The sequence below is a fragment of the Camelina sativa genome, chromosome 15 (genome assembly GCF_000633955.1).
Source record: "Camelina sativa cultivar DH55 chromosome 15, Cs, whole genome shotgun sequence".
NCBI classification, from domain to species: Eukaryota; Viridiplantae; Streptophyta; class Magnoliopsida; order Brassicales; family Brassicaceae; genus Camelina; species Camelina sativa.
Genome location: NC_025699.1, coordinates 30,153,557 through 30,176,119, shown reverse-complemented (window position 1 = coordinate 30,176,119; position 22,563 = coordinate 30,153,557). Strand labels below are relative to the sequence as shown.

The window sequence follows — 22,563 nt, the reverse complement described above, 5'->3', positions numbered from 1 at the left end:
GAAATGATCCATATGTAATTATCTATTATGTCTCTGGTTATCTCACATATTCATGTATCATTTTTAATAATTTATAAAAATCAATATAATATTTAAAGATCAATATAATTATCCATTTATCAATTTATAAAGACTATTTTGTTTTGTGATCCAATTGATAAATCTGCAGAGTTCAATATAATATATATATTTTTTTTATGATTTGAGGTTTTTGAAAACAAAAAAACATAATTAAACAATTGGCTTTTTGTGTCTTTAATCAAAATAAAAAATGATCCAAAAGACAAAACATATTCAACTGGACCTTAAATATAAAAATAAAATATAATTTTAAAAATATTATTTCACTAAATTCTCTAAAGATGAAACCATTAGTGTGAAATCTAGCACTATAAATTAAATTGATGAGTGAAAACCAAAAAAATATAAGTTATCTTTGGGATTTTAAAATTTATTGAGATTGAAGAATTCATATAATTTTATAAGAAAATTAATTTAGTTTGTCACTTAAAAAGTAATATTTTTTATTTTGAAATATTATGTGTAAGTGTTGAGTTTATATCAACAAACAACCAAATCATGTGAATTTTGATTCAGCCACTTGGTATTCCTTTTATTTTAGGTTATAAAAAATTAAAATATTTATTTATAATTAAAGACATGTAACTCCATTTAACTCAAATGTAACTCCTATCCAATAATTGTACATTAATTCATTCCTCCTACTAACTTATTATCTTTCAAGAGAAATTATTTTTGGTTAAATTTTAATATTTTTTATTTATTTTGGTTGGCTAAACTTATATTCATATTTTGGTTGGCTAAATTAATATATTTCTCATGTAAAATTATTGTTTATAATATATTTCTCATTTCAAAGTTTAAAGCAATATATCATATATATATATGTAAGGTTTTGGTCTCTCCTTATTGGTTGATTTTCATTTAATGTTTTCTAATTTTTTTTTTTTTTTTTTTTTTGCTTTCTAATTGCTTTAAACAATATTTAAGATCCAATAAACACAATACATTTAACTCACACATTAAAATAAAATTATAACTGAAAATAAAATAAATTATGCATTAATCATATTCTACCACTCAATTTTATTCAAACACAATAAATTACTATTGTAACTCCATAGTTCTAAATGTAACTTCCATCATTTTTTATCATATAAATAAGCATTCTCTCAATCTATCATTCTCTCATACTGACATTCTTTTACTATCTCATTTTCACATTCTCTCATTCTCTTCTACAATTCCTCAAATCATTTTTCGTTTTTTTTTTGTTATTTTTGATTTCTTATTTTTGTTGTATGGGTTGTAAAAAAAAAATGAAATATCATTGTAAATTGTTAATGCTAAATTTTAATTTTAGAGACTACATGATATATATTTTACATTGTTCTTATTTTAAAAGATTTATCTCCTTTATCTAATTTGGATTATTATCTTATAAGTAATCATTCTCTCTTCCTCTCCCACCAATATCAAATGTTGTTATATCTCATATGTGTTGTAAGAGTTTGATTCTATATTTTAATTTAGAAAGTATTATATATATATAGATATTACATTGTTCTATTTTTTAAAGATTCATCTCCATTATCTAATTTGGATTACCATCTTATAGTAAACATTCTCTCCTCCTCTCCTACCAATATCAAATGTTGTTATATCTCATATGTGTTGTAACTTGTAAGAGTTTGATTCTATATTTTAATGTAGAAAGTATTATATATATTTAACATTGTTTTCAATTTTTATTTTATTTATATAAAAAAATATTTCTTTTATATTTCTTGCCTTTCTAATCTATTCATATTTATTTTTTAAATTTGCATAGTTAAATTTAAATTCACATATGTTGGTTTTAACAAAACAATCAACTTTATTTGAGAATTAGATGTTCCTATTCATTTTTAAACGATCAATGTGTAACATATAAGCATTTTGTCTTGCAATCACAAGTTCCATTTCCATTGCTTAACTCCATGGTTAAACTATAATATATGTTGTCCTATTTGTAGGAATAACAACATACTTATTTAATTTATTTAAAAGAGCAGATGATTAAACGAAATAAACATTTCTCCAAATTTTATAATTCAATCAGTGAGTGTACTTATTACTTTGAAAAACTTTTACATTGAAGTTCATAAAATCATATAAGAAAACTAAAATACTATATCACTTCAAATTTGGAAGGAAACACTTGGTATTCCTTTTAAAAAAAGTCAAGACACATATAAAAATTTATTAATATTTAACTCACTTTAAAGACATTAAAGGTCATTTAACTCAAAAATAACTTCTATCCAATAATTTCATACATTCCTCCCACAAATAAATATATATATATATATATATGTTCAAGATTGTATTTAAATATTACATAATTTTTTAGTTAGCTAAATTTATAGTCACATATATACAATATATATACATAAGAATTTATATTACTTATTAACACCATAATTCGACCCATTATTTGCTTAACTCAATATTGGTTTCAAAGCCAACTAAAGAAAAACAGAAACGATCTTATTGATATTAGACCAAAACATGGGCATACAAACATAATCACTTACACGGAAGATATTTTAAAAAAATAACTTATTATTGCAACATCAACGTATGAAGGGTTTACATAAGCAGTTAATTAGAAAATCTATAATACAATAAATGTATTGGAAACAATATCAGTCAATGATAAGATTGGATCCTCAAAAGCAAGAAACAACATCTTCATAATTCATAAAAAATAAACGCTACAATTATACACATCTGAACGAAATGGTATAATATAGTGTATAAATAAAAGTGACGGCAAAGCCTGTATATACCTACTTAAAACGAAATAATACAAAAAAAAGAAAACGAAAAAGACCAAAAAAACAAGAAAATGTCAACTACACCACAACCCACACGTTGCGTGGGGAAGCACCTAGTCTACAACAAAACAAAAATTAGTGAAGAAGATGATAACACAAAGACAAAATAAAGAAAATTGCGGTACTAATAGGCCCATTAAGTTTCTTACAGCATAAAAGGCCCAAATAATAAGCCCATATTAATAATCTCCTCCGCGATTTAGATTTGAAGATTTGTTTCTCCGAGAGCAAGAAACCTCAGAGAGGGAGAGACGAAGCCAGAGAGAAAGAAGAAACTCCGATGGGTCAAGGACCGTCTGGCGGATTGAATCGACAAGGGGATCGGAAACCAGATGGTGGTGACAAAAAAGAGAAGAAGTTCGAGCCAGCCGCACCACCTGCTCGTGTAGGGAGGAAGCAACGGAGGCAGAAAGGACCTGAAGCGGCGGCGAGGTTGCCGACGGTGACTCCTTCTACCAAATGTAAGCTTAGATTGCTTAAACTCGAGAGAATCAAGGATTATCTTCTAATGGAGGAAGAGTTTGTGGCGAATCAGGAGAGGTTGAAACCTCAGGAGGAGAAAGCTGAGGAAGATAGATCTAAAGTTGATGATCTTCGTGGTACACCTATGAGTGTTGGCAATCTCGAAGAGCTTATTGATGAGAATCATGCCATTGTTTCTTCTTCTGTTGGTCCTGAGTATTACGTTGGGATTTTGTCTTTCGTTGATAAGGATCAGCTTGAACCTGGCTGCTCCATTTTGATGCATAACAAGGTATTGATGATGTTTTTTTTTTTTGCGGAATTGAATTAGGAATTAGTCGGATGAGTAGCTGATTTGACAATGCTTGTCCATGGCAACGTTAAACCAATTCGTCTATGTGAACATTTGTATCGTTTTGTGGTGGTAGGTACTCTCTGTTGTTGGCATTCTTCAAGATGAAGTGGATCCAATGGTGTCTGTGATGAAAGTGGAGAAAGCTCCTCTGGAATCATATGCTGACATTGGAGGTTTAGAAGCTCAGATTCAGGAGATTAAGGAAGCTGTTGAGCTACCTTTGACACATCCTGAGTTGTATGAAGATATTGGAATTAAACCACCAAAGGGTGTGATCTTGTATGGTGAACCAGGCACTGGGAAGACATTGCTTGCTAAGGTTCTTCTTTTAGCTATATAGTGTATCAATTACAGTAAACTTCCTAGTTGGTAACGGCTCAATTCAGTCTTTTATCAGTCTTCACTAAGAAAGGCTGTAGTTCTTTGTCCCTAGAAAAGAGAAATTAGTCAGGACAGTGGCCTGGCTTCTTTGGTTTGATCACATATAATTGAGATATTAGATCATAGTACTTGTTCAGAATGGAGGAAGATTTTCAGAGTCACTTGGATTGATCTAGTGTCTATGTCGCAAGCATGTTGTCTCTTTTTAATTTGCCTTATGCTTGTTACTTTCGGAACTGTGAGGTATGAGTAAGTATTATCTCTTGGTATTCTTTCAGGCAGTGGCGAATTCTACATCAGCTACTTTCTTGCGTGTTGTCGGTAGTGAACTGATTCAGAAGTATTTGGGAGATGGTCCCAAGCTTGTGAGGGAGCTTTTCAGGGTTGCCGATGACCTTTCACCTTCTATTGTTTTCATAGACGAGATTGATGCCGTTGGGACTAAGCGGTATGACTAAATATAACACAACATGATCTATTGATAACAATGTTCTGGAATTTGCTCTAGAGATGGTATCTAATCTGTGATAGCAAATGGTTGTTGAAACAGGTATGATGCAAACTCAGGTGGTGAACGTGAAATCCAAAGAACCATGTTGGAACTACTGAACCAGCTTGATGGGTTTGATTCAAGAGGAGATGTTAAGGTTATTCTCGCGACAAACAGAATCGAAAGTCTTGACCCAGCACTTCTTAGACCAGGCCGGATCGACAGGAAAATCGAGTTCCCTCTTCCAGATATCAAAACAAGGAGACGTATCTTCCAGGTACCACAATTGTTGATCCTGAACTGTTCTTTCTTCTTTTTTTGAATTTTGTAGAAAGATCTGATTGGTTTTTAAACGGATTACATTACTAGATACACACATCAAAGATGACTTTAGCTGAAGATGTGAACTTAGAAGAATTTGTAATGACGAAAGACGAGTTCTCAGGAGCTGATATTAAGGCGATATGCACAGAAGCTGGTCTGCTTGCTCTTAGAGAGCGCCGAATGAAAGTAAAGATTCTCTGATTCTCACCCCTTGATTCATATATGCATATCTTTGTAATAATTTTTATGTTAACCTGATTTGGTCTATTGGTCTANTGCCGACGGTGACTCCTTCTACCAAATGTAAGCTTAGATTGCTTAAACTCGAGAGAATCAAGGATTATCTTCTAATGGAGGAAGAGTTTGTGGCGAATCAGGAGAGGTTGAAACCTCAGGAGGAGAAAGCTGAGGAAGATAGATCTAAAGTTGATGATCTTCGTGGTACACCTATGAGTGTTGGCAATCTCGAAGAGCTTATTGATGAGAATCATGCCATTGTTTCTTCTTCTGTTGGTCCTGAGTATTACGTTGGGATTTTGTCTTTCGTTGATAAGGATCAGCTTGAACCTGGCTGCTCCATTTTGATGCATAACAAGGTATTTTTGATGTTTTTTTTTTTTGCGGAATTGAATTAGGAATTAGTCGGATGAGTAGCTGATTTGACAATGCTTGTCCATGGCAACGTTAAACCAATTCGTCTATGTGAACATTTGTATCGTTTTGTGGTGGTAGGTACTCTCTGTTGTTGGCATTCTTCAAGATGAAGTGGATCCAATGGTGTCTGTGATGAAAGTGGAGAAAGCTCCTCTGGAGTCATATGCTGACATTGGAGGTTTAGAAGCTCAGATTCAGGAGATTAAGGAAGCTGTTGAGCTACCTTTGACACATCCTGAGTTGTATGAAGATATTGGAATTAAACCACCAAAGGGTGTGATCTTGTATGGTGAACCAGGCACTGGGAAGACATTGCTTGCTAAGGTTCTTCTTTTAGCTATATAGTGTATCAATTACAGTAAACTTCCTAGTTGGTAACGGCTCAATTCAGTCTTTTATCAGTCTTCACTAAGAAAGGCTGTAGTTCTTTGTCCCTAGAAAAGAGAAATTAGTCAGGACAGTGGCCTGGCTTCTTTGGTTTGATCACATATAATTGAGATATTAGATCATAGTACTTGTTCAGAATGGAGGAAGATTTTCAGAGTCACTTGGATTGATCTAGTGTCTATGTCGCAAGCATGTTGTCTCTTTTTAATTTGCCTTATGCTTGTTACTTTCGGAACTGTGAGGTATGAGTAAGTATTATCTCTTGGTATTCTTTCAGGCAGTGGCGAATTCTACATCAGCTACTTTCTTGCGTGTTGTCGGTAGTGAACTGATTCAGAAGTATTTGGGAGATGGTCCCAAGCTTGTGAGGGAGCTTTTCAGGGTTGCCGATGACCTTTCACCTTCTATTGTTTTCATAGACGAGATTGATGCCGTTGGGACTAAGCGGTATGACTAAATATAACACAACATGATCTATTGATAACAATGTTCTGGAATTTGCTCTAGAGATGGTATCTAATCTGTGATAGCAAATGGTTGTTGAAACAGGTATGATGCAAACTCAGGTGGTGAACGTGAAATCCAAAGAACCATGTTGGAACTACTGAACCAGCTTGATGGGTTTGATTCAAGAGGAGATGTTAAGGTTATTCTCGCGACAAACAGAATCGAAAGTCTAGACCCGGCACTTCTTAGACCAGGCCGGATCGACAGGAAAATCGAGTTCCCTCTTCCAGATATCAAAACAAGGAGACGTATCTTCCAGGTACCACAATTGTTGATCCTGAACTGTTCTTTCTTCTTTTTTTGAATTTTGTAGAAAGATCTGATTGGTTTTTAAACGGATTACATTACTAGATACACACATCAAAGATGACTTTAGCTGAAGATGTGAACTTAGAAGAATTTGTAATGACGAAAGACGAGTTCTCAGGAGCTGATATTAAGGCGATATGCACAGAAGCTGGTCTGCTTGCTCTTAGAGAGCGCCGAATGAAAGTAAAGATTCTCTGATTCTCACCCCTTGATTCATATATGCATATCTTTGTAATAATTTTTATGTTAACCTGATTTGGTCTATTGGTCTATAGGTGACGCATGTGGACTTCAAGAAGGCGAAGGAGAAGGTAATGTTCAAGAAGAAAGAAGGTGTTCCTGAAGGTCTTTACATGTGAAAGACGCACAACAACTATTTCAGTCTCTTCTTTGAGTTTGCTCTATCTCTCCCTTTTGTTACCTTTTTCACTCTCTGCTTAGCCTTTTTTTTTCCGATCATATAAAACCGTTCGCCCTTTATTAATTTGCTTCCAAATTAGCCATTTATTAGTTTGCCATCTTCCGAACCCCCTCATATGTTCATTCGGAAAAAGTTCGTTATTTTTACTTTGTGGTTACTAATGTAGTCCAATTTTCAGTTCAATCCAATAAAAACCGATCTGGTTGTATTAACATGACATGAATGTTCGTACTTCGTAGAGTTTGTAGGAAGACTTTCAGGGCACATGGAAAGTCAACATAAGTGTAGCTGTCGATATTGTCATCAGGTCGATGCCTAAATCAAATATTAAATACATGGACTTCCAAGAAATGATGATGAAAGTTTAAAAAATGCAACACCGAATTAGAGTGAAGTCGTGTTGTGTACTTTATTAATATAATTCTTTCTAGGAAACTGCAAAGAAAGTTTCAAAGATAGATTAGAAAAAGAAAAGCATGATGTTGGTCACAAAGAGTGATTATAAGATGGTCAGAGAAGAAGAAAGATTGGTCTCTTAAGAAAAAAAAGAACTCGATGCCTAAAATGAAACACGATGTGTTCATAAGTTTCAGGAGCAAAGACACTCGTGACAACTTCGTAAGCCATCTCAGTGGTTGTCTACGTAGGAAACGTATCAAAACCTTCTTATACGACGAACTACCAAACGAAGAGAGATATGAAGGGTCGTTAAAAGCAATCGAGGTATCGAGAATTTCAGTGATTGTGTTCTCGGAAAACTTTGGGGATTCGAAATGGTGCTTAGATGAAGTTGTAACCATCTTGAAGTGTAAAGAGAGGTTTGGTCAGATTGTGATACCTGTTCTTTACCATGTTGATCCTCTAGACATTGAAAATCAGACAGGAAGCTTTGGAGATGCCTTCGGTAAGCGACGAGATAAACCCGAACAGCTACAAGAATGGAAAGATGGTTTTGAAGAAGCTATTAACCTCCCTGGATGGAGCACCGCACACTTGAGGTATAGCTCACTTGCATATAAGTAGATCGTGTTTTTTTTATTTTTTTCCGAACATGTTGGAACCCAGTTGTGACCAGTAACACGAACCATTATGTTACATATCTCGATCTTTTTGCATTAATGTTATACTATATATATAGTTTATTTTTGCTATCTGCTTTTTTCTCTAGAAATGAGGAGATGTTGGTGAATCAAATAGCTCGGGACATCGAGAACAAATTACTAAGAGCCTCAAGAGCGAAGGTTTTTAAAATCTTAACGTTTTGTTACTAACAATTTTGTTGGCGAAACTGATTCAAACAAACACTTCTCTGTTTTGTTTTTAAACAGGTTATAATTGAGTGGTCTCTGGTCATCGCCAACCTCATACTGGAAATAGCTTCCTCTGTTGTCGACCAAATCTCTTCTCCACATAAACCTTTATATGCGTTGGCTGCTATGTCAATGTCATTGTTATCTTGTATACTTTGTCTCGTAGATTTATTACACAAAGGACGAGTTGAGAGAGTTCTTTGGAAGTGGACTTGGCCTATTCCTTGGTTTTACTATCCAACTCAAAGATCACACAGATTTGGTAGCTTCCCGGAGATGGTTGGATTACTTTGTGCCTTGTGCCAAACCACTACCACTGCCGTTAGCTATTCATTCATCACACATGGAGATGATTCTCCCATCAAATTTTCTATCTGGCCAGTCATGTTTGCGTTAGGTTTACTTTGCTCTTTGTTGATTAAAAGATCTTAGATAGTAATATCATTTACTTGTGTAAAGATAAAAAAAAAAAAACATTTCTCCTCTGGTTTTACAAATTTTTCTAACTTTTTTTTTTAATAATTTTAAAGTTTTAAATAAAACATGAAAAATGCATATTTATCACATTTTTTTATACCGAGACGTGACCTGGTGTTTTAGTTTGTTTTGTGTAATGGTCTTTGAGAATATTATATTTCATACACATTTGTGTAAACCTTTTTTTATTGTATAACCAAACAATACTAGACGGTTTAGGCCGTATATTGTTAGATATATACAGTATGATTTAGGTCGTATAGTTGTGTGTTCATTGATGGTTTGGTTAACGTGACCTGCAAAGACCCAAGACATTTTGACTTTTTGAGGCAGTAAGTCCAGTTGTAAAAAGGAGCCAAGTGGAGATTAGTGGTAGAGTTTTTCCAAATTACTAAATTAGTCTAATACAAGTTTCTGATATTCTCCGTCGGAAAACAAGATATTGAGCTTCTCATCGTTGTTCTTGTGAGCCTAATCCACAAAATATCAAGCTTACATTGATATATATATATGTAAATTTTAGAAGGAGAAACTCACATAAATTTTCTTGACTTTGGACTTCGTCACTTCGGTACTTTTCCTATTTCCGTGACATTATGCAATTGGCTTTTTTTTTTTTTTTTTTGTAATGTAAATTAAATCAGTAAGAATCTAAAGTTGAACTCAGATTAATTTATATCAAGTATGTGTGAATGAAGCAAACCAAAGCTTATTCCACAGGTTTTTTTTCCACATACGACAGGTTCTTAATTTTGACTTGAAAATAATTACGGCATTTGGCATTTGGTTTTAGAAAAGAAAAGAAAAAAACAAGCTTAACAAGAACAAGCAAAAATGGCTTTCAGAATTTGGCATTTGGCATTTGTTGGTTTCAATGGTTTCAGATTTTCTTTTACTTTGTCAATGTTTTCAGATTTTTTTAGTTAATATTTTCAGATTTTGTCAGTTATTTTATTGATTACTTCATATTTACGTGAATATATATATAGTTGTTATGCTTTAATCATCTTTTTGGTATTAAAAGTTTAAGATCTTTAATTTTCTATGAGGTCCTCCACTAAGCTTATCTTCTTGGCTTCAACAATAGCTCTCATTTTGGTTACTGAGAGCCGAAGAACAATACCATCAAAAGAGCAGATATATGAGCTAGAGAAACTACTCAACCATGTAAACAAACCTGCAGTCAAAAGTTTCCACGTAAAACTCTTTTTACTTTTAGACTTTTAATGTTTTTCTTAAACAAAGAAATGTAGTTGAACATTGAAATTTTTATTATCTTTCTCTACTGGTATTGTCTAGGATACGTAGTCATCGTATACGATTACTGTTTAGAAGGATATTTATATATTCAGGATGAGTGATAAAAGCTAATAATGGGAAATTTATGTCGTAATTAAGATATTAGATGAATTATGATAGTGTAGGAAAAAAAACTCATATTTCAATAATGCTCTTTCACTTTTTGTTTTATCTCAACTCATATTTGCTTTGTATTTTGACAGACGAAACATGGTTATATATTGGATTGCATAGACATTCAAAAGCAGCTAGCCTTTGATCATCCTTTGCTTAAAAACCATTCTATTCAGGTTTTATTCAACAAATAAAAGCTATTCAAGATTCTTTCCTTTTTCTATCCTATCCTAATGGATTATAACTTGTAGTTGAAGCCTACATCTATACCTAGATGGACAAGAGATAACAACACTTCTCAAAAGTCAAGTTCCCTGCCTTTTCGACAAGAAGACGACAGACGTTGCCCACTTGGGACAGTGATTATTAAAAGAACTACACTTGAAGATCTTAGAGAAATACATCTTTTGAAACCCTTAGGATTCAAGTATCCAAAAGACAAAAACTTGCTCGATATGACCGGTCGTCATGTAAGATTTGTTCTCATAGTTGAGACCCCTAACATCCTAACATGTTACTTATAATATTTGTTTTTTTTCTTCTTTTAATTATCTTAGTTTGCGATAGCTGAGTATTATAAAGAAAATCATGGAGCAATGGGAAACATTAATATATGGGATCCGCCTGTCAAACCTGATCAATTTAGTCTTGCAAGTATATCTATCGAGAACGGCCTTAGAGACAGCTTACAAAGCATTTCAGCTGGATGGATGGTAAGTCTAAAACCAAATGACTTGGAAATTTCATAACAATTCAAAACTATAAAATTGCAAAAAAAAAAATATCCCACAGGTGTCCCCAAAACTGAACCAGAATCATAGTGGCTTGTTTGCATACTGGACCGTAAGTTCTTCAAACATAGTTAAAGTTTGGTATTTCATTACATGGTCCGTCCAGCTACACCGGTTAATTATCAGTCTTAATTTATGATTGGAAACAGGCAGATGGGGATAACAAGACAGGTTGCTACAATACAGTATGCCCTGGGTTTGTACAAGTGAGTAGCAAATTTGCACTTGGAACTCTTGCCAAACCGGTTTCCACTTATGATGGTGAACAATATATCCTACAAGTCATCATTTTTCAGGTACATAGCACTCATTTTCTCAAATTCCTCACATATGGAAAAGTCGAAGTTACATATATAACAGTTAGGTGTATTCTTCACCAACAAAATATTGACCAATCCATACTGGAATAGTTAAACCAAACCGAAACAAAATTTGTTTATATATTGATGAGTATTTTTTTTTTTTTAAACCAAACCAAAATAATTTTAGTGTAATCAAATAGAGAGAATGAACAAAAATCCATGAAATTTGGTTTAAATTTAGTTTCATGACCAAAATTGCATTAAATTGAACCAAAACCAAAAGAACTACAAATGTTTCATTTGGTTACAATTTGAATAAAACCAACAAAACCAAACAAAAATCTCAATCGCCACCTTTAAAAATATAGTGTTTTTGCCTTTTTGGTTTAAGCAGGATCATATTACAGGAAATTGGTGGTTTTTGCTAAAGGGAAACCCAATTGGGTATTGGCCAAGATCATTGTTCAATGGTGAAGGTATAGCTAATGGAGCAAGTCGAGTATTTTGGGGAGGAGAAGTTTTCAGTGCAGTGAGACAAAGAATAAGCCCAATCATGGGAAGTGGACATTTTCCACAAGAGGGTTACAGAAAAGCAGCTTTTGTGAATGGTCTTAAAGTGATTGATCATGTTTCAGAAAAGAATACGAGTCCACCCGCGACAAATAGAGCAATATTCGCAAACAGTCCACGAGCTTCAGATTTAATATTATTCGCCAACAGTCCAACTTGTTATAAAGTCGAAACAAAATCAGGGGTTGGTGAATATTGGTCTACTGCTATCTACTTTGGAGGGCCAGGTGGATGCACTGTTAGCTAACAAATCTTTTAAGTATATTTTCTGTTTTTTTCTTGTTGTGTGTGTTAAGAAAATAATAAAAAGGATGTTGTCGAAATAACGTTAATTTTTATCTTCTTGATTTTACGAATTTAGGAATGATTTGGTTTATATGCATGCGTCTCAAGTCCAAGTGTCAAACTAATGAATATTTTCATGATTGAAATCACTTTTAATAGAGAAGTTGATAGTTAGGCCATTTAGAGAACTGAAAAGAAGTACATGTATACTCTTCAAAAACTCATGTTCATTGTCGATAGCTCTTCTGACCCTTATACTCGTGAGCTCTTCTTTTCATCAAAATGCAAACTTCTTCCTCATACTCTAGCGAAGAGGAAAGACAAAGAACAAATGTTTGTTGCTGGATTTGTCCGTGAGTCCATACGACTGGAATCTTTGTGCATATTCACCGATAAGCTTACTCTCAGAATTCAGAAGTAGCATAGTGACGACTTGTTTAACTGTGGTCAAAACTTATAGAAGACAAGAAAGAATAATGTTCGGGTTTGTATATGAACCTAATGTTCCATCTATTCTCTTCACTAAGCCTCTGTAACTTTCTATGTATTGGTTCCTAGAATTCTGGATCTTGACATGTACAGCTCTCTAAGTTTACAACTCGGAAAGAGAGAACAACAACAAAAAGAACAGGGGAGATACGTTATCTTAGATGGCGATTTACATGTTAGGTCTCTCTCTCTGTCAAATTCTCAAAATTGTGTGTTTGCTTGTCAAAAAAGATGCTCTGGCTGCTCCAAGCTTTTAACCTTTTGTGTGGTTTTCCTGATCCACAGATTCCTTGCTACTACTTGCCCTGCTTGAACTTGGGTACGATGTTGCTTGATTCTACAAGAACAAAAGATAAGACCTTGTGACTTTTGTGAGCAGAGGAGAGGAAGTGTCATTTTTGGAACCAGATGATGGGAAGGTAAAGTACCTGAAACGGAGGTGGTTGACTCGGGTGGACACCGCGGAACTGCTGATATGGATCCATATAACTAGGATACTGAGGAGGCTGGCTCAATGTTGGATTACATTGCTGGTTCTGTGTATAGAGTCTTGACGGGTCAGAAGGATGAACAGGGTACTGCGGTGCTGGGAATACAGAGGCTCCTCCCATAGGTTGGGTCTGTGTAGGCAAAGGTCTTTGAGCAGGCAACATATTGGGAAAAGGCATGAAGGAAGGAGGAGGAAGAGGCTGGTTCATACCCATCCCCATCCCCATGGCCATGTATTGTTGCATACCCGGATACATCATTGGCATCACACCACATCCCATTGACATCATCTGCATTAATCTCAGTCATAAACTGGAGTTTTCCATGGGAAAGTATAAATTTAAATTTTCATGGACTTAAAAAAAAGGCTTCATGAGTCTATTTGGTTCCTAAACTTTAGATAAAGGTAAAGAGAAAGACCTGTATTTGAAGCTGTAGAGATTTCATGTACTCAATAGCTTCATCCAGCATGGAAGCTTTGTCTGACTGAGAGAATCAAACAAGAGTTTCTCTAAATCAGCAACATATTAATCAATGTTTAAAAATAAATTGAAGAAGAGAAAGTAAAAAGACCTTGTTGCAGCGAGGAATGAGTTCTTGGAGAGCTTTCATCCTCTCGTTGATCCTATCTCTTCGTTTCTGTTACACCAAAGTCCTCAGATTCGATCTTATGTAAAACTAATGAAGAAGAGATTACTCAGATAAGAAAAGAAAAAAAACAACTTACCCTTTCAGAGAGATTGTGAACTTCAGCAGCACGAGTTCTCTTGGTTGATCCACGTCCTTGTTTAGTTTCCTGCAGCTCCAAAGTTCAACCAATTTTTAAAATACGCCGAAATATATAAAAGACAGTCTAAAATGCGTCGAATCCTATCTGCGCACGATAGTTAAAAACTCGGTCTCTTCGACTCACCTCGTTCTCGTTGCGACACTCAGCCTCGTCAATGGCTTCTCTCTCTTTTCGTTTCCTCTCATCGACGATAGTCTTCTCCGGTCCGATTTCTCTCTTCGACATTATAGAAGTAGATGTACCGAGAATCTCAATAGTCGGCGTAGTCGTCATCGTCGCCACTGCTTTTCCCTTCAGATCAAGTCCGCCTCCAGCCACGGCGGAGCATTTTTCAGTACCATCCGTCCTCCGTAATAAAGCAGAATCACCCGCCACCACCGCCGGCGGTTTCGCGGCGGCAGCGAAAGTATTCACCTGCGTCGATTCTCTCACAACCGCCTTGGAAACCGACGGTTGTCCAGATTCACCTCTACCGTTGGTAAAATCGCCTCTCAGCCTCGAGAAATTCATAAAATTCCTCACCGGCGGCCTTGGCAACGACGGTTTCGCTGTCGCAACCTCTTGACTCGTCATCTGTCTCTCCGCCACCGGCGGTCTCTCTGCCGTAACAGCTTGACTAGTCATCTGTCTCTCTGCCACCGGCGGTCTCGCTGTCGTAACCGCTTGACTAGTCATCGGTCTATCCGCCGTCACACACGGAGCAGTGGGCGCGGCTGAAACTGAAGAGAAGAGAAGATCTGAGCAGAAGTCGTCGTTATCGTCACGGAGAGGATAATGAAGCCATGAGGTCATTTCGTCTTCATGGATAAAAAGATTCTGATCTGACGGTTGCTGCTGCTGCTGCATAGGAGGAGGAGGAGGATGAAACATCTTTGGTGGAGACGAAGAAGGTTTCTTGTTATGGTGATGAAGTCTCTGGTTATGAACAACAACTTGACCGTTGTGCCATAAAAGCTCCATAAGATCATTATCATCATCACCACCCCTATAGTGAGTGAGTACTTGTTTCATCAATACTCTTACTAGTACTAGTAATTAAAAGAAAAAAAACTCAGATCTTGAATATTAGTAAAACAAGAAGAACTTACATAGTAGTAATGGATTTTCTAGGAAGATTCAAAGATGAGGAATTGACATAATCGTCATCTCTATCGAAGTCTGGGACGAAATGATGCATATCTCTCTATCTCTATCTTTGATGATGCTTCTTCGTCTCTCTAAGGTTTTTTTTGTTTGTCTTTTTGTTATTATGTCTTTCACATTTGAGTTTTGTTTTGTTTTTTTTTTTTTTTTGCCTCTTCGTGACTCTCTAGTGTGTATCTCATTTACTACTCTGTCTATCAACTAACTTTAACAGTCTATATATTAAAAAAAAAAGTTTCTTTCTCTGTAGTGGAAATATTTATTATGAGTGTGTGTTTTGTGGATTGAAACTTGTGCAACCTTTGAATTTGAACAATAAAAACAAATGTACGAGTGAGGAGAACATTGTAGATGACAGTAATATCAAAAGATAATCAGCCTCTGTCTTCTTCATATATGCATCATCCGTACTACAAATATATTGCATCATCAAAGTCGTAATGGATATTATAGTGTTTGATGATGTAAAAAAAAGAGAGAGAGAGAGGATATGTACTGAGATTTTTTATATTATCTTACTTTTGTCAATTTATTATAAGGATATCATATAATTTTTAGAACACTAGAGCACGGATTAAAAAAAATTTATTTATATTATAATTTTATAATAAAATATAAATTATGTGATTGTTTTTAAAAAAAATTTTTATATAATTTTATACAATAAAATCAGATGCTAAATATGATGGCTTGGAAAAAATATATATTTTGTAAGTTTTATATTGTTAGTTTTGTAATTTTATGTATGATAAATGGCTATGTTTGTTGTTTGTTTTTATTTTAATTTTTGAACATATTTGGTGAAAGTTTTTTAATATGATCCGTGCTTACGTAAGATTTTATTTCAACTGCACAATAAGATTTCGGAAATTAAGATTAAATGTGATAAATTGTCAAGATTTTGTTTCTTTTTACGCCTAACAATATATATTTTATGTCTAACAGTATATAATTTGTAACAATACATGGAATACTAAAAATTTTATTTTGAAAATTCTATAAATCATTGGAATATTCTCTTTAAGAAGATTCTTTGAGATATTCTTAAGTGTATTCATATAACCTACATATTGACCAATTAATTTATAATATTCTTTTGTAACCAACGTATATTTAATCTATAACATATTTTGTAACCAATTTATAAAAATTATATAGTATATAAAAAAAGTTGTGTACTTCCGTTTTATTATATAGAAGATGAACAAAAAATTTGATATCTAATGAACTGAAATATTTGACCTAAGTTTTAAATTAGAGGGTAGTGTTTTAGCTTAAGTGACTAAGTTAGTACTTTCTATATATAGTAGTCAAATTAGCGAATCAAGTGTTAATACTAGCAAATTAAAATACTAGCCTTTTTCTGTATAAATCTTTTGAAGATCAGGTTCAGAGATAAACATGTATAGATAACTAAATCGAACTTATGTTCTATATATTTATCTCTTAATCCTGATTCTCTGTTTTGCTATCTACTATTCATATTTCATCTATCAAGGTAAACTTTTACCATTTTAATTTTGAGCATTTTATTCTCATTGATATATGGAATGATATGTACATGTAACTCCAAGTAGGGTAGAAAGAAAACAGATATGGACTCCTTGGCATTGGTGGGGACAATAATATTTAAGACAGAAGTTGGGTTTTTCTATTGGAAACCTCAATGATTTGTAATAAGAGACAGTGCAATAATTAATATGTTTATATTTTGTTGCTAAACAACCCTCTTTCATCATCTATCAAACTTATTTATTTACTTTCTTTATTTTATTCGAATATGCTAATGATATTGTGAAATTGTCATATCTGGTCTTCTAGCTAGACACTACTATGCTCATGCAAAAAATGTAGGTTTCTTTCTATAACTAAATTATGATCGAGGAGGATAAAGTTTAGGTCACTATATTGTCTACTTGATAATCGTTACCAGCTTTAGAATTAAAAAGGTCTGTCTTCATTAGATTAGATTAATAAAATACTCCATCTTTCCTCATCATATTAGTTAATTCCATTAGCTTTAAAATATTAAATTAGCGTGTTGGGTTTAAGGAAACGATAACCCAGACCAATATAACCTTAATCATTTGCATAAGACAATGTTTTTTTCAGGTAAACACAAGCTAATACTAGTACTTTATTAGTTCGCACGTACCGTAACCTTTCCTCAATATATTATTTTCTGCATTGCTAATTACCTACAAATAGTAACATTAAGTACTATGTATATACGTCTGAGGTTTGGATAATTAAATAAATAGTGACTATTGCATATAGTTTGTTTCGTTGTCATGCAATATGCATATTGAAGTCGTTAGTACAAATGTACAAGTACAAAGTACAAACCAATAGCCAATAGGTTATAAGATGTATATATTTTTTTATAAAAAAAAACATTACTGAAAATTCAACATGCAACAAAGTTTTCAATAACTAGTAGAAATGATTGACAATAAAAATTTACAAGTAGAAAAATGATGACAAAAATGGTTGACACACAAAAATGATGTTTGATGGCGACGTGTCTATTTTTTATTAATAAGAAATCAGATATACAATAATACATTTTTTTTAATACTATACGAATATAGTAATCGTATAAGATAAGGTGGACCTAAATATCATACTGAAATATTAATAAATGCATATATTTTGGATCTGACTTTATATGATATCCTTATTTAGGAAAATTGCAAACTATTTCGGCGGTGGTTGGGGAATCATTTGCCCACACCTTCTATTTCGTGCTACCATTTTATTATTATCATTACTATTTTCTATCAACCATCCTAATTATCTAGAGATTCCAATATCGGATTTAACAATATCAAGTATTAACTAGCCACAAATGAAAAGCTATTGTTAAAATTCTAAATTAAGCACATGATTTAAAGCATAGAAAAGGAATAAATTTATGTGAAAAAAGAAAGAAAGATAATAATGATTAGTTGTAAAATGCTTTTGGAAATAAAATAATTTAGGAATCGATGCATTGAAAAAACATATCGATGGGGAAGACAAGCAGGCTCGCTGTCTCATCGTGCTATGTTCCTCCACGAGAGGGTAATAATTGGTGATCCCAATCCTAACGCAATAATTATTTCTCTTTTATGATTATATATTGTATATTTTAGCCATAAATATCTGACTATGTTAACCTAAATTATTATAGGATAATTATAAATTCTTTTAAAAAAGAACTGCAGGTACCCAAAACTGTACTATCCAAATCGTAAACTTCAAAAACAGAATAATTAATTTAGATGCTGTTAATTTTTTTTTTAATTACTAAAAGGTTCCGGATAGGCCAGAGACCAGAGCATTTTATATGGTCTCTTTCCAAGGGTTGTCTATCGACCTCTAGACTTTGTTATAGAGTATTTACCATTTGAGCTATCGATCTCTAGACTTTGTTATAGAGTATTTACCAGTTGAGCTATCGACCCTTGGTTAGATTAAATGCTGTTAATCAATAATAAACTTTATTAAATGCTCTAAAACATTTATCGAACCTATAATTGAGATTGCTCAAAAAAAAATATGTACACAAAAAAATGGATAGAAAACACTGCAGCAATGAGTTAAAATGTGATTCGTGAGTGGAAAACCAACAGATAAAAAGATCAGCAACTTAACATTTTACAATTTCTGATACTATCAAATTGGCCTTGTTTTAAATAAAAATTAATTTTAAAACTGTTATGTTAGAACTTGACTGATTTTTTGAAGTATCATCAAATTACAGACCAATGTTAATTAACTTAATTTACGTCCAGATGGGATCATGGGAAGTTTTAATCATAGATCTTTGTTTTGCTCACTAATAAAGGTATTGTAATAATCAGATGCAAAGTTTTATAAAATTTAGGAGATAATAAACCAATACAAAGCAAAATAAATCACACAACACCGTAACATTGGAAAAAGACCAATTTGCAAAATTACACCCAAAAAAATGAAACACACCCATATACAAAATAAACAATAATGAATAATGACCCCAAGACACACGAGAAACCCTATGAACGATGATTACAAGCAGCTCGTCAGGTGTCTGCGTCGATAGGGGGACCGTTTCTAGCCTGCGAGATCCGGTTTGCGTAGATGGTCACTAGACGAACCTGCGTGCTGTTTAGACCTTCCAAATACGGCGAAAATGCTTTCCCAAGCATTATATATATGTCTACCAGACAGAACACCACTGTCTGCAACAAACACATATCCCAAAAGAGCTCAGATAATTTTATCCGATTTCGTAAGTCTCAAGTTACTGGTATGAGTTTAAAACTTTTAAGTTTTGTTTTTTCTCAATTCCTTTACCTTGCGGACATCTGCGCTATGGCTCCCAAATGCTTCAAAAACCGCAGGCAAAAAAGATGGCAATTGCTCCATCAATTCCTCTTGCGAGAGCCTACCCACGAGCTGTACACAAGAATCAATGAAACTGTTTCAGTCAGACCTGATGATTACATCTATATCCAACTTGGTATTAACAATCTGGGAAAACACACAATATACCGTAAAATTCAGAAATCTTACCTTCGTTAAACAATTTATGCAAGCGACGAGAGTTTTCTCATCTTCTGTCACCAATAGTGGGACAATAACCTGAGGCAGTAATGTATTTTGCTTATAGACTAATCAACTAGAAACAAAAGCATAAAACCAAATGAAGCCGTGAAAAGAGAGGAACTCTAAGTACATACACTTAAACATCTGAAAGGATCGTATTGGGACAAGACCGTGGTCAGACATTGCTCAGCTTCACTAGAAACCTGAAAAGATATTATCATATGAGATCTGGAGACATATAGAAAGGAGTTTATCCACAAAAATAAGGTTTGAGAGTATAATCCTTACTTTTGGAACAGTGTCCTTTGATACATGAAGCAGCTTTTCAATTACTATTTCAACAGAATCTTCCATGGCATCTTTCTGAAATTAATAAGCAAGATATATACAAGTAAGAAAAGGTGTTTGTAATTTCACAAAGCCATCCTTAACGTGTTAGAGATGCTTGATTGATGAGGCTAAGTAAGGAACAAACCTGGCTTTTTAGCATTTCAGAAATAAGCGAAAGAGCAAGCTCTCTGATTGAAAAATCTTCGTCATCGAGCACTTCAAGAACAACCGTCAAAATTTGATTGAAGTACTGGGAATAGAAAAGTAGGAGGAATCTCCATTAGGATTCATAGGCAAGTGTACATGGCAAAAGCAACTACGAAAAATAGACTACTTCTGACTCAGAACAACAAAACGAACGAGAATCACTTACAAAAACCACAACTAGTGAATACATGGTTTGGCGTGCTAAGTTTTTACTTACAAGTCAAAGACTTAAATTTCGTTGTAAATTTCATTGACTTAAACTCTTAACAGTAGAACTGTACTATATAAGATATAAATGTCACAACCAACTACTCCAACTAGTGGAACCAGGGTTCATTAGGTATACCTTGGTCCAAACTGATTCCTCGTTAGCTACAGAGGCTTCAATTAATTGCTGGAGTCCAGATTTCTTGCTCGAAGAAGGGCTTCCATCACTCCCATTGATCTGTGAAAGCACAATCATTAGATATGCTGTTTAGTACCAGAGGTAAAAGATAACGACATTTAGCAGATGTGACAATAGTTACTAACCATATGTAGAATCTGAGGAATGCTAGGTCCAGATTCCGGCGTTGGGCTGACCTTAATAGATGCAAGCATGTACTGACCTAAATCTAATTCGCGAGGGACCTCATTTTCATGTCTTCCCTCCAAGGAATCAACGCTTGTCAGATTCAGACCATTTTTCTCCAAATGTGGTGGAGATAAATCATCCAAGTTTTCCATGTTGTCTGAGCTTCCATTAGGGCTAGTTCTTGATATCAAATTCTGGCCAGCTGAAGCAAATGTGTAATCTGAATCCTTGGTGTTCAACAGATCACTAGCAGAACTGATCCCAGTTCTGAGGTTCTGATACAGCTTTTCCTGGGTTCCACTGGAAACACTTTGACCAACACCACCAGTGATCATTGTTGGCTCCTGGGAAGAACTCCACTTCCTGCCACTATCACTATCAACTGAACCCCCAGAATACCGTCCAAGGAATATATTCTTCTTGGAGGCACCAGCATACCCTTCTTCAGACGATGTCCCAATGGCATCAGATGGATCATAAGACTTTATTCTCTGTTTATCTTTTTTACTCTGCATATAGTTTAATAGGTCCACCTCGATGCGGGGAGTATATTGTTTGAGTGATCTTCTCAGAGAGTTCTGCTCCTCAACCGACAAACTAAGAATGTAATTTAGCAGTCCCGCAGAATCATAATGATTATAAACAGATATGATGCAAGTAATGGAGGCTTCTTTCAACTTGGTATTTTTGTCACGGGTTAATGGCGTCAACTTCGCCAGCCACAACTTCAAGATGCCACTATTACCCGAAATTTCAGGGTTACCAGCGTACCTGTTGAAGGAGTTGATGGCAAATTCAATGACAGCTAATTTAGCCTTTGGTGATCTCTGCTCATCCAGTGAACGAAGCAATGCAGGTAAAAGGGAATCCACACTGTAGGTTTTGCTGACAATTTCCAAGGTTGAGGAGCAGGGTTGTCTAACTACCTCTTTAGGATCGATTAGCCGTGAGAAGACATGGGGTAGGACTCTTTCCATGTAGCTCTCAAAAGGCTTTCGGCAAGATGGTATAAGATCCGCAAGTGTCGACAGTGCTGCTTGTGCGACCTTGTGGTGAGGATCATCTAAATGCCGGAGAAATAGTTTCATTACTTTCTCAAAACTTTGAATTACTTCTTGAGCCCCTTTTGGGCCTTGTTGCAGCAGAGTTTGGAGAAAATTAAAAGCTGCAACTCTAGCACACCAATCAGAACTTGAGTTCAGTCCGTCGTTAAGGGCCTCGTTCAGGGAAGCTGGACCATCAACATAATTTGACATATCACCAACTTGCAATTGGCTATCATCAAAACTCCTCCTCCTCCCAGCGGACATTCTTCCCCCAACATTCTTCCTCAAAAGTGGCCTCTGGAAATTGGGAACATGGCTAGCGCTTGATTCCCTGAAATTCAAATCTCTATATGCGGTATCCATCTGCTGTCGGTCAAAATGACCTGCCATAAACCGCCTCGCCTCTCTGGCATCGTTGTTTTCCTCAAAAGAACTTCTCTCATTTCTGTCTGAGACCCGTTTCGCTGTCAAGGATGAAAAGGTAGGATGAGACTCGGACAACAGATTGCCACGGTATGATGATCTTCCTGAGTCCTTTGAAGCTTGAATTTGGGTGATGATATCTGACAAACCAAGGCCACCATT

At 34.6% G+C, this 22,563-nt stretch overlaps 5 protein-coding genes across 6 annotated transcripts; 3 read left to right on the top strand and 2 right to left on the bottom strand.

Moving 5' to 3' along the window:
• On the top strand, positions 3,106 to 7,402 carry LOC104747922 (26S proteasome regulatory subunit 4 homolog B). Of its 2 annotated transcripts, XM_010469631.2 has the most exons (7): positions 3,106 to 3,371; positions 5,226 to 5,508; positions 5,645 to 5,890; positions 6,231 to 6,400; positions 6,503 to 6,719; positions 6,812 to 6,952; positions 7,045 to 7,402. In XM_010469631.2, exons 1-7 carry the CDS (start codon positions 3,181 to 3,183, stop codon positions 7,126 to 7,128), a joined length of 1,332 nt encoding a protein of 443 aa, XP_010467933.1. In that variant the 5' UTR covers positions 3,106 to 3,180; the 3' UTR covers positions 7,129 to 7,402. The 2 variants fall into 2 exon arrangements, with proteins under 2 accessions (XP_010467933.1, XP_010467934.1); XM_010469632.2 differs by lacking the exons at positions 5,226 to 5,508; positions 5,645 to 5,890; positions 6,231 to 6,400; positions 6,503 to 6,719; positions 6,812 to 6,952 and adding exons at positions 3,791 to 4,036; positions 4,377 to 4,546; positions 4,649 to 4,865; positions 4,958 to 5,098 and having other exon boundaries at positions 3,106 to 3,654.
• Positions 7,562 to 8,932, top strand: LOC104748948 (TMV resistance protein N-like). The gene is made up of 4 exons (XM_010470520.2): positions 7,562 to 7,584; positions 7,685 to 8,188; positions 8,359 to 8,431; positions 8,519 to 8,932. The coding sequence occupies exons 1-4, from the start codon at positions 7,562 to 7,564 to the stop codon at positions 8,930 to 8,932; spliced, it is 1,014 nt and encodes a 337-aa protein (XP_010468822.2).
• LOC104747921 lies at positions 9,982 to 12,354 on the top strand. Its single transcript, XM_010469630.2, has 7 exons — positions 9,982 to 10,174; positions 10,480 to 10,566; positions 10,642 to 10,860; positions 10,948 to 11,103; positions 11,183 to 11,233; positions 11,331 to 11,477; positions 11,878 to 12,354. The coding sequence occupies exons 1-7, from the start codon at positions 10,022 to 10,024 to the stop codon at positions 12,298 to 12,300; spliced, it is 1,236 nt and encodes a 411-aa protein (XP_010467932.1). The 5' UTR covers positions 9,982 to 10,021; the 3' UTR covers positions 12,301 to 12,354.
• LOC104747920 (transcription factor PIF1-like) lies at positions 12,724 to 15,444 on the bottom strand. The gene is made up of 7 exons (XM_010469629.2): positions 15,195 to 15,444; positions 14,230 to 15,091; positions 14,044 to 14,112; positions 13,890 to 13,955; positions 13,737 to 13,802; positions 13,256 to 13,606; positions 12,724 to 13,164 (listed from the first exon to the last, which is right to left on the bottom strand). Exons 1-7 carry the CDS (start codon positions 15,281 to 15,283, stop codon positions 13,081 to 13,083), a joined length of 1,587 nt encoding a protein of 528 aa, XP_010467931.1. The 5' UTR covers positions 15,284 to 15,444; the 3' UTR covers positions 12,724 to 13,080.
• Positions 19,080 to 22,563, bottom strand: LOC104747919 (CLIP-associated protein; the record flags this gene model as incomplete). Its single annotated transcript, XM_010469628.2, is given in 8 exon segments — positions 19,080 to 19,454; positions 19,570 to 19,671; positions 19,789 to 19,857; positions 19,956 to 20,024; positions 20,110 to 20,184; positions 20,297 to 20,401; positions 20,705 to 20,803; positions 20,890 to 22,563. Coding segments are annotated over 8 exon segments (2,352 nt in total), but the record flags the coding sequence as incomplete, so codon positions are not given.